This window comes from Asparagus officinalis, chromosome 8, assembly GCF_001876935.1.
Source record: "Asparagus officinalis chromosome 8, Aspof.V1, whole genome shotgun sequence".
NCBI lineage: Eukaryota > Viridiplantae > Streptophyta > Magnoliopsida > Asparagales > Asparagaceae > Asparagus > Asparagus officinalis.
The window spans coordinates 110858916-110871568 of record NC_033801.1 but is presented as its reverse complement, the minus strand read 5'-3'; the positions used below and the strand labels follow the sequence as shown (position 1 = coordinate 110871568).

At 38.3% G+C, this 12653-nt stretch overlaps 1 protein-coding gene across 1 annotated transcript; it reads right to left on the bottom strand.

The window, feature by feature from the left end:
* LOC109822307 (non-functional NADPH-dependent codeinone reductase 2-like) lies at positions 3238–11663 on the bottom strand. Its single transcript, XM_020388489.1, has 4 exons — positions 11203–11663; positions 9952–10195; positions 4546–4725; positions 3238–3614 (listed from the first exon to the last, which is right to left on the bottom strand). Exons 1-4 carry the CDS (start codon positions 11517–11519, stop codon positions 3390–3392), a joined length of 966 nt encoding a protein of 321 aa, XP_020244078.1. The 5' UTR covers positions 11520–11663; the 3' UTR covers positions 3238–3389.

Genomic DNA, 12653 nt, shown 5'->3' with positions numbered 1-12653 from the left:
TTTCTTATACTATTCACCTTGAGGCTAGAACCCTCTTGGGTTTAGTTTTTCTTTTTGTTTATTTTTATTTTGTTTGATTCGCCTTTAGGCTAGAACCCTCTAGGGAATCACCCTTTTCTAAGAAGTGGGTTCAATTGTAGATGATTAATAAATCTAAGTTGAAATATGATAAAAAGAGAATAGTTTGTATTTTATAATTGAAATTGGTTAGTGGATTATATTCTAGATTTCTTACCTCTTTTGAATCCTCCATCTTAACCTTCTTAAATTTTCTTTTCATTCTTGGTTTATTTCTTGATTTTATTCATTCTTCTTTCTTGCCTTGAGATTTCATTTATTCTTTAATTCTTCATTCTCTCCTCTAAAATTTAATTCATTATCTTTTGCATATATTCACAAAAATCATTCATCACATTCACACTTATTCTTTATTCCTAATTGTCACGCACAAAACATAAGAACCATTTCTAATAATCTCTTAAAATCACCTTCCTCGTGGGATCGATATCTTTTTATACTGTAACTTGATAAATTGTGCACTTGCAATTTTGGTACATAATTATGTCGCATCAAGCTAATTAGAGATAAGTCTACGCCTAACACGCGTTGCCGGTTTGTCTTTTTCAGTAAAAATGACAAAGTCTATGTATTCAAAATTATAGCATCAAGTCTAAGAGGGTTCATTCTCTTAGCACAACGTTACATGTGTAACAGACTTAGACAATCCACATGCTAGCCCGACACAAACGGTAGTCGGTAAAGGCTTATCAAATCCGTTTATGGCTGAGCGTTTGTCAAAAATCCTATGCATGTTTGTAGGCCTATCAGCTTAATGGATGTGAGCCGAGACTTAAAATAGATAAGCTAAAGACAAGTCTCAAAGACTTAGTCAAAAATGCATGAAAGCCACTTCTGTGTCTCAAGTCAAAACACCGAGGTCAGACCCGCGATGCAAAAACCACAACGTCGAGGTCACACCCAGGTTCCAAATTTAAAATGCAAGGGTGAGACCCGCACCTCAAGTTCAAAATGCAGGGGTCCAGCCCCGCATTCCAGAAGTAGGATTATGATGCACACCTTCATACAGGTCCTGCGTGACAAATTCCTTCAACCAAGATGCATTCGAAGCGAGTGTAGAGAACAACTCCTTTACGACAAGGAATCAACAGCTCCAAGATCAGAATTAAGATCTAAAGTATTTCGAAAATTCATCCCAGTCAACCGTGAACTTTTGAAAACTTTGGAGGGAGTTCTATAGGTTGTCTAAAAATTACTGCAGATAGCTGATTTCCTATCAAACACCGATGATGAAAGTTACAATCTGACGACTTCCAGAAGGCTAAAATTTGATGACTTTCATGTAGATCGATAAAGATTATAATCTGACGACCTTCACAATAACTGATGAAAGCTCTAGTTCAACAGCCTTCACAACTAACATCGGGAGTTACTATCTGACGACTCTCATATTTTCAAGGAGCCAAGATGAAGATTACAAGATGACAGTCTTTGCAACGATCCAGCAAAAGAGACCAAAAATTGATGGTCTCTTCACATCAAAACGCAGAGGTCATCCCTGCGTTTCACCATCAAAATGCAGAGGTCATCACTGCGTTACACCATCAAAACACAGAGGTCATCCCTATGCTACAACATCAAAACGCAGAGGTCATGCCCACGATTCAGAGTCAAAATGTAGAGGTCATCCCCAGCGCTCCAATTAAAAATACAGAGTTCGTGGACTCAAAATACAGAGTTCATCTCTACGTCCCAACTCTGTATTTTAGATTTACAACACTGTACAAACACTGTGTTTTCAGCCTAAAACAGGCCCAACTCTGGGTTTCAAGTCTAAAACACAGAGTTCGGGCCCAAAACGCCATTTTTGGTGTTTGACTCGTTCAAACACGAGCTGAACGATTTTAGGAGCTGTTTTCCCCTCACATTTGAAGGGATTTTCACCCCACTTAGTAGCAGATTAAGGGGACGATTACACCCTATTCAATCCCATTATGGAGAGAATTAAGGGGACAGTTACACACTTAATCTCCTATAAATAGGAGTAAACTCAACTAAGTTCAGGTCCTTCGACTTGGCAGCGAAGAAGAGATCTTTGACTAGCTTTCTAGGGGATCTTGGAGTATTTTGGAGATCTAGAGATCGGCTTCTTCGGATTATTTTCTCGGCAGCAGATCATCTTCGAGTTTCCTGTAGCAACAAAGTTCTTAGAGCATTCCCTTGGCTTATTAACCGATATTTCGGTTCAAATCAACTCTTTTTCAAGAGTTTAAAATCGCTCTGAGTTATCAACTCATTAGAGTTTCAAACTTGCTTTGCAAGTTCTCCACATCGTCAAATCGTAAGGAGAATATACCGTTCCAGTTAAACAAGATGTTCGGATCGTCAACGAGAAGCAAACTCAATGTGAGCATTCGAGGGAGACATCTCATCGTCACCGTGAAGAACCCAGTTTTAAATAAAGAGGAGGATTCAGATTAATTCTCCTCTTTTTTGTAATCGGGAAAAAATCCAAATTGTAATTGAGATTAAGAGAGTTGTAAGCATTCTTTTTCAAAACAGTTAGAGAGAATAAAATTAAACACAGTTCTTTCATTTTCATTTCACGAATTTTCCAACAAACAGTATGTATATCAGGAGGTCTGATTTTCGAATCCTCTCTATGTTCGAATAGTACCTGTATTTATACCCGGAGTATAAGAGGTTGATTGGTCACTTCAGCCGAGCATAGTAGGGCGGTGGCAAAGTGTGGGTTGGTAGCTGAGTCAGCCTTTGCTTTACATGTATCGGCTGTTGACTGGAAGGTAAATCTCTTCGGCATTAAATGAGAAGTGATCGGCAGCATGGCAGAGCCCACATGGTCCGATGAGTCATGAAGACTATCGGGGCTAATGGCATGATGTTCTTGACACGCATTAAATGCGATGTGGACATGTTGCTAGTGCAGATAGCTTCGTCGAGAAGTAACATCTTTCAAGTCGGTCTCGTGAGGCGTTGGGCGAGTGGTCGAGTGGACCCTTGGCGAGTCGTTCTTGACAAGAGGGTCGACTAACTCCGCCTTTCGTGTCGTCATGAGAGAATGTCGACTCGACGAGTTGGCTAAGTCAGACTCTCTGTGGGACTTGGGCCACAACTGATTGGGGCAAGGTGAATAAAAATACATATATTCGCTTGCTAAGACACTGTATTTTAGCGAGTGGGAACACCATAACAAACATATTTTCGATAACTGATTTTTAAAGCATTTACTACTTGACCGCAAAATAAAGTTTATGTCTTTTTCAGTTCATTTGTCATATTCATCTAATTATCATAACACATTTAACAAGTGACAAATTCATTAACATGTTTAAGAGATTAAAAACTAGTAACTAGATCTCCCCATCCCATAACTCCATCACTGACTTGAAAGCTCCATTTGCAGAGATAAATTGCTCTCCTTGAATTCCTCTGCATTGCTCAATCTTACTAATCTCATGCATCTCCTCTTTGCTTAGTTCCCAATTAAATAGGTCAAGGTTTTCTTCCATTCTCTCTTTCTTGAAACTTTTAACAACCATTGTGGCACCTTGCTGGTGTATCCACCTCAATGAAATCTGAAGGGGGGCAAAACAAAAAAACATTAATAATATGCATATTAAGGGGAAAAAGAGTGTTAATAATATGTGTCGTTTGGTAAAGGGTTAAGTGAGGGGTTAAGGAGGCTTAACCCCTTCTTAACCCATCAATCACAAAAAATCTACACAATGTTAAAGTGAGTTAACCCTCTATAATTTGCTGAACGCAAAAAATACAGAAAGATTAAGCTAACCCCTCTAGAGGGATTAAAATAAGTTAACGGGTTTACTAGTACTCCTATTTAGAAAGATAAAGAGTTAACCCCTCTAATTATAAAAAAAATCAAAATAATTGTTAATTTCCAAACACTAAAAATGATCATAAGAGTTAAAATAAAACTTATATAACGGATTAATAATTTAGTTCTTCTAGTTATCGAATGGGCTAACTTGGTTAATACTTCTTCTTAGTCCCTCTTCTTTAACCCTTTACCAAAGTGGACCACAATGACTAAATGCATTCTGTTATTAGTAAAGAGCAAATGAGATTGGTATGTCGCTGACGTCACAAATATTTAACATACATATAATCTATGATTTGAAAACGTCAAGAGCTGGTCATTTTGGTCTTACCATTTTTGGATTTTCGAACAAAAGATGATTACATACTTTCAGTTAATTGTGGATAGACCCCCTATAATATGAGTGTTTTGAATTTACTACCCTCTAGTTTAAGTTTTTTCAGATAGATCCACTGAGTGAAATTGTTTTTACTCTTTCATCCTCAGAGAAGAGAGAATTGTTATTTGATAAACAGGCCGCTGAGGCTAAAAGAGTCAAAAGAAAGTGACACTCGCAGAGTCTATCCGCAAAAATGAAATTAGAAGGATAGTGAGGTGAAAACAACCATATACAGTGTCTACTCGCAAATAACCCGAGCCTTTTGGAGTGAAGAAGGAAATTACAGTACCTGAGCAGTAGATTTCCCTTTAGCCATGGCAATCTCTTTCAGCTCATTGGATTCCAGCACTCTGCTTGTTCCCCATGGCATCCCATTTGCTCCCAACGGAGTATAGGCTGTAATCTGTATTCCCTTCTCTCTGCAGAAATCCATCAGCTTCTTTTGTTGCCAAGTTGGATTCATTTCCACCTACCATTTTAAAGCACCATGCATATACACTAACCATTATCACTATTTTCATTGAGAAAAAAGGTCAGCTACAGATACATTAATGTAATATAGAGCTTTAGCCACATAATATCTATGAACTTTTTTCTTCGTATTTTGACCATCTCATTCTAAAATGTAGTTATCTCTATGTTATCTGTGATAGTCACACTGTATTAATGTGTTGCAGAGAAATCCTTGATATTCCAATGTATTGCAGAGAGACCTTCCAATTGATAATATACAAATTTGGATCCTCTCTGCTATATACCAAAAATTAGTGGAGAGACCAATACGTTAATTATAGCTATATATGATTAATATATAGTGGATGATTCTGATTCATTCCATATCTAACACTCATCATACCCCATGAATTAATTACACTATTTTCTTAATTTTTGCTATAAGTCATTGTCAGCAGTAGGTGCCTAATAAAGTCAAACCCAGCCAAAACTTTTGACAAATGAAAAGAAAACAAAAAGGGCGGGCCCCACAACATAGCAAATATATTAATATTTTATTATGCATAGTATTTTTCCAAATACTATAAATAGGCTCCAAATCTTTAAGAAAAAAATCATCCTAGAAACAACTCCTCATATAGAAGAGTGAGAGAGAAAAAAAATAGAGAGAGAGTATCTCTTTGTAAAGAGAGATTGTAACTCTAGAGTTTTTTCCTCATAGTGGATTCTTCTATCATTGCCAATGGACGTAGGTAATTTTATGCCGAACTACGTAAATCTGTGTGTCTATCATTTTATCTTTACTTTTGCTCTACTATTGCTGCGATCCTGCTCTATTGGGCTCCGGATTTGTCCCAACAAGTGGTATCAGAGCCAACTTAGGATGCTTGTATATATCTACTTATCGTATGCTCTGTGGCTGCCACTAAAGATGGATCCTCCACATAAGAAAATAAGTTAGGTTATCATTTACCCTTTGAAGGTGACGGGTACTATTAACGAGTACAGTATTGTTCATAAATATAGTACTATTCACAAGTATGATACTATTCTCAGATACGATCACTGTTCATAAATACAGTTACTGTTTACGTGAGATAGTAAGAAGTTACTGTTCATGGTAGAAGTAATAGTGACAAAGTTCAAGATCGAGAAATTTGACGAGAGTAATTTCTCACTGTGAAAGTTAAACATAAAGGCTATCTTGAGAAAAAATAATTGTCTGGCGGCCATCGGTGCAAGGCCGGACGACATCACAGATGATAAGAAGTGGAACGAGATGGACTAAACTGCTATTACAAATCTCTATCTGGTATTAGCAGGCGGGGTGCTGTCAAGCAAAGAGGAGAAGAAGACAGCAAAAAAGATCTGGGATACTCTAACAAAGCTATATGAGACAAAATCCACGTACAACAAAATTTTCTTAAAAAGGAGACTTTACACTCTGAGGATGGCGGAATCTACATCGATGACCGACCACATCAACACCCTAAACACACTGTTCTCCTAACTCACAACATTGGGGTATGCAATCGGTGCGAATGAACGTGCAGAACTTCTACTTCAGAGTCTACCTAACTCATATGACCAACTCATCATCAACCTTACAAACAACGTCCTCACAGACAATCTAGTCTTCGATGATGTTGCAACCGCTATTGTAGAGGAAGAAAATTAGCGCAAGAACATGGAAGATATGCATGCAAGTTCGCAACAAGCGGAGGCTTTAATGGTGACGAGAGGAAGATCAATGGAGCATGGCTCCAGTGAGAGTCATACCCATGATAGATCAAAATCACGAAGTAAGAAGAATATCAAATGCTATAACTATAGTAAAAGAGGACACATCAAATCGAAGTGTTGGCACAATAAGAAGAGTGAAGATAAAAAGTCTTCAGAGCCATCAACATCTTAAGGATGCATTGTCAGCACATCAAACGATGGTGAAGTTCTATTTAGTGAAGCAACCACTGTTGATGAAGGCAGAAAGAGGTTTGCTGATGTCTGACTTCTAGATTCAATAGCCTCCTGGCACATGACCTCCCGGAAAAAATGATTTCACAAATATGAATCTATCTCAGGAGGATCTGTATTTATGGGGAATGATCATGCCTTAAAGATTTCTGGTATTGGCACTATCAAAATCAAAATATTTGATGGTACAATACGCACCATTAAGATGTGTGATATATGAAGGGCTTGAAGAAGAATCTATTGTCTTTGGACAATTAGATGAGCTCGAGTGCAAGACCCATATAGAAAATGTGATTATGAAGATTGTTAGAGGGACGCTTATGGTAATAAAAGAAGAAAATATAGCTACAAATCTATATATGCTCAAGGGAGAAATCCTACAGGAAGCTGATTTATGTGTGGCATCAACCAGCCGTGGAGAAGAACAAACCATGATGTAGCATCGCAAACTAGGCCACATATCCGAATGAGGCTTGAAGATTCTCTCTGATCAGAAGCTGCTTCCTGAACTTAATTCGGTAGCTCTTCCATTCTGCGAGCATTATGTTATAAGTAAGCAGTATCGGCTGAAGTTCAACACATCAAGTTCTAGAAGCAAGGCCATTATGAAACTAGTTCATTCTGATGTATGGCAAGCACCGGTTACATCCTTGGGAGGAGCAAAATATTTTATGTCCTTTATTGATGACTACTCCAGGAGATGTTGGGTGTATCCTATCAAGAAGAAGGCGGATATGTTCTTAGTCTTTAAAGCCTACAAAGCACGGGTCGAGGTTGAATCTGAGAAGAAGATCAAGTGCTTCAGATCAGATAATAGAGGAGAATACACAGACGGTGAGTTCTTAGCATTTTACAAGCAAGAAGGAATCAAAAGACAATTCAGCACTGCTTATACTCCTTAACAAAATGGAGTGGCGGAGCGGATGAACAGAACTCTGTTGGAAAAAACAAGAGCTATATTGGCAACTGCAAATCTGGATAAAATTTTTTGGGCGGAAGCAGTAAAAACCGCCTGTTATGTGGTGAATCGATCTCCATCAACCATAATATAATTAAAGACTCCGATGAAGATGTGGACTGGCAAGCCAGCTAATTATTCCAACCTCCATATACTTGGAAGTCTAGTGTACGCAATGTACAATGCCCAAGAAATTACAAAGCTAGATTCAAAATCCAAAAAATGCCTATTCTTAGGGTATGCTGATGGAGTAAAGGGGTATCGCTTGTGGGATTATACTACTCGTAAAGTTATCATCAGCAGAGATGTTATCTTTGTAGAAAATCAACTACAAAGTGGTGAAAAAAAAAGCAGTTCGAGGAAGGACTCGGAGACTGTAGCTGTTCAGGTAGAAGATAATCTGAATTCTTCTGAAGCAACACCGGAGCATGATGTACAAGCTGTAGCTGTTCAGGTAGAAGATAATCTGAATTCTTCTGAAGCAACACCGGAGCATGATGTACAAGAACTGGTCGAGTCCGAGGCGCATGATGTACAAGAACTGGTCGAGTCCGAGGCTCCAGAAATTCGAAGGTTAACTCGTGAGAGAAGACCACCGACTTAGCACTCGGAGTATATTACGGAGAGTAATGTTGCATACTATCTTCTAACGGAGGATGGAGAGTCGTCAACTTTTCATGATGCTATAAATGGCACAGATGCATCTTTGTGGATGATATTAATGCAGGAAAAAATTGAATCTCTTCATAAGAACCAGACTTGGGTACTTGTGTCACTACCACAAGAAAGAAAGATTGTAAGTCAATTTCTACCACACTTCCTCTTAATTTCAAGTTATCCTCCAGTATGAATCCTAGTAATAAAGAAGAGAGGATTGAGATGTCTCGAGTACCGTATGCATCAGCAGTGTGAAGCTTAATGTTCACGATGATTTGTACAAGACCAGACATTACAAAAGCATTGGGAGTGGTTAGTCGATACATGTTAAATCCTGGTAAGGAGCATTGAAATGCTGTAAAGAGGGTTCTAAGATACATTCAAGGAACCTCAAATGTTGCATTATATTATGGGGGATCTGATTTTATTGTTAGTGGGTATGTTGATTTTGATTATGCAAGTGATCATGATAATAGCAAATCCACCACAGGCTATGTGTTTACACTTGCTGGCAGAGCTGTAAGCTGGGTTTTAAAACTGCAGTAAGTTATGGCTACTTCAACAACAGAAGCAGAATATGTAGCAGCTACACAAGCTAGTAAAGAAGAGATGTAGTTGAAGATGGTGCTGGAGGAACTCGACCATGAACAAAATAAGATATCTTTATTTTGTGGTAGTCAGAGTGCTTTGCATTTGGTAAGAAATCCAGCCTTTCATTCAAAGACCAAACACATTTGAGTTCACTATCACTTCGTTCATGAGAAAGTGGAAGAAGGAACAGTGGATATGCAGAAAATTCTCACCAAAGACAACCTAGCATATTTTTTGATAAAAGCAGTCAATACTGACAAATTTATTTGGTGTCGATCCTCTTGTGGTCTAACGGAGACTTAAACAACATGAAGATGACAAAATAGAAAGAATAATGTGAAGATAAAATTGATACTCAATCAAATCTTCAAGTGGGAGATTGTCAGCAGCAGGTGCCTAATAAAGCTAAGCCCAGCCAAAACTTTTAACAAATGAAAAAAAAACAAAAAGAGTGGGCCCCATAGCATAGTAAATATATTAATATTTTATTATGTATAGTATTTTTCCAAACACTATAAATATGCTCCAAATCCTTAAGAAAAAAATCCTCCCAGAAATAACTCCTCATATAGAAGAGTGAGAGAGAAAAAAAAATAGAGAGAGAGAGAGAGAGAGAGAGAGAGAGAGTATGTCCTTGTAAAAAGAGATTGTAACTCTAGAGTTTTCTCCTCATAGTGGATTCTTCTATCCTTGCCCGTGGACGTAGGTAATTTTATGCCGAACCAAGTAAATCTGTGTGTCTATCATTTTATCTTTACTTTTGCTCTACTATTGCTACGATCCTGCTATATTGGGCTCCGGGTTTGTCCCAACAGTCACAACCATCCATTAAACAAATTAATAGTTATGATATAGTATTGATCTCTCCACTATTTTTTGGCAGTGTAGAGGATCCATGGATAAATAATAAATAACTCTGTTTGGACATCAAGGTGAAGATCCTACTAAAAGAGAGTTTGGAAGTAATACGTGACTAATCTCTTGCAAGATCGAACAGGATTTGTACCTGCAATTAATTAACCGTGAGATATGTAATCCAACCACTTCAAATGGAAAACGTACTTGATTGACTGCTGGAGGGATGCGCGCAGCTGAGAGAAGCTGCTCTAACTTTTTGCAAGAGAAATTGCTCACTCCAATGGATTTTGCTAAACCTAGTGCTTGGCATTGCTCCATTGCCTTCCACACGGATTCATAGTCCAGAGCAACTATTTTCTCTTCATCAATTGGCCACTTGGTCTCTTCTTTTGGCAGGCCAAAAGGCCAGTGTATGAGATAGAGATCCACATATTCCAGCTGTAGTTTCCTACATTCATGACAGTGTTATTTGGTTAGAAATAGTTAAGAGTTCCTTTCATGAACTCCATTTAAATTTAGACAAACATGATATGACTGAATGTTGTTGTTGAAACATAAAACCTTTTAGAACCGAAAAAAAAATTCATATAAAGAGCCCCTTATGAAAATCATTTACAAACTTTTACAGTATAAAGTCTCATTAAAGAGATGAACTAACTAAAGTACATACATTGCATAAAATATCATTGGAGACAGAATAATGCAAATTGCTAGGGTTATTGCAAAGGCCTGCTGAGTTGAAGAAGGCTAATCTACTTGGAGATAGAGTGATCGTCGAGTTCATATATATTTAATCTTATATTCATTTAATCGTCTAGCCAGTCAGTTTCCGTGGGACTAAATCTCACATATGCATTTTTTTTCTCTCTTAAACTAAGCCTAATCTAAACTAATAAAATGTGAGACGTTCTTTAATAGTTCTCCACCTTGGCTCAGTTCTCAATCCAGTACAACTTGAGTCCAACGCCTTAACTTAATGGCCAATGAAGATATAGTGTGTCAACTTACAGTGTGAAAACCAAATGTAATGTGAGCCCTAAACCATGCAACAGAATCTCACAGTAAATGTAGCATCCAACAGAAACGGTCCGTCAATCCACGGGTTGGATCAAGAAGTTCAGATATTTAATTATGTGCAAAAACCCTTAAAGTTAAGGGTGATATGTGGAATTAAAAGTTTGAGGGGAAACTAATATATTTATGTTCGAAGTAACCCGAAATCTATTTGAGACATGAATTTAACTATATATTCAACGATGTTTCGTCAATCTCACTCCCTTTCTAATGTAAGTCAACGTAAAAGCACATCTAATCGAATGGATGCGAGCCACTCTTCAACTTAAACAATACACACATCTCAGAGACGGATCAAATAGATACATGGAAGCAGCGTATCAGTACAAACAGTGAATAAACTACCCACACAAACAAACACACGGTTGGAAGTGTCTTTACCTGAGGGACTCCTGAAGCGCCGGAATCACGCCATCATGATGAGCATCCGCAGCCCACAGCTTGGTGGACACGAAGAGGTCGCTCCGGTCCTTCACGAGCCCGCATCGAATTGACTCGGCAATTGCCTCGCCGAGAGGTTCCTCTGTGCCGTACAGAGACAAAGCGCCGGTGTCAAAGTGGCGATATCCGACCGTGATCGCATCGAGCATCGCTGATCGAAGAGCTCCGGGTTCGGGCTTCGGGTATGAGACGGTACCCATGCCTATTACAGGCATAGAGTGGCCTGAGCTGAGAGTTACTGAGGGGATCCCTTCCATTTCTTTCAGAATGAGAAAGAGTACTGTTACTTGAAGTCTCTTTTTCTTGATTAGTTAATAAACAAAACGCAAGGAAAATAAATAAATAAAATACCGGCTAAAAAGCTAAAACCTTTCTCTAAGAAATCTAAAACAGACAACTGAATAGGATTTAATTTTTTATAAAAAAGTTAAAATCAATTTGATAAAATAAATATTTGCATCTGGCATATGCATTTACACTGCACAAAGCTTCTACTTATAAACAATACATTGTGCTTTGTGTCGGCAGTGTTTTATAAGTAAGATTCTGGTCAAAATGGCTTGAGCTCTGTGTTTTATGTTCTAATCGTATCCAAACATCCTGTCATAGTTTAATAATATTTTATTAGGTTTTTACAAAAAAAACCACCTTAATTTTTTATAGGCGGTCAAAAAAATTACTGCAAATAGTTGGTCCCCACGAAATGCTAACGATGAAAGTTACAATCTGATGACTTTCACGACAACAGACGAGAGTTACAGATTGGCGACTTTCACATTTCAAAAAGCCAAATGCAAATATTACAAAATGACGATCTTAACAGAACTTGAAAAAGAGATTACAATTAACGATCTCTTCAAAGCAAAACGTGAGGGTCCACACCCGCGTTCCAATTCCAAAACATGAGGGCCACCCCCTCGTTCCAACTCCAAAACGCGAAGGTCACCCCCGCGTTCCAACTACAAAGTGTGAGGATCTACCCCGGCATTCCAATTCCAAAACGCGAGGGTCATCCCTGCGTTTTAATTCCAAAACGTGAGGGCCACCCTCGTGTTCCAATTCAAAAAATATGAGGGTCACCCTCACGTTCCAATTCCAAAACACGAGAATCACCCCCACGTTCCAATTCCAAAACGCGAGGGTCATCCTTGCGTTTTAACTCCAAAACACGAGGATCACCTCCACATTTCACAAAGCTGAACACGAAGCTCACTCCAGAATGCGAACCTTGCGTTTGACTATTTCAAACACAATTTGATCGGCTTCAAAACCGTTTTTCCACGTAATGGGGCCATTAAACCCTCATTATGGAGCGAATTAAGGGGTTAGTTACACCCCTTAAACCCTATAAATAGTTGAGAATTTAGCTGAATACAGATCCCTTTGGATCA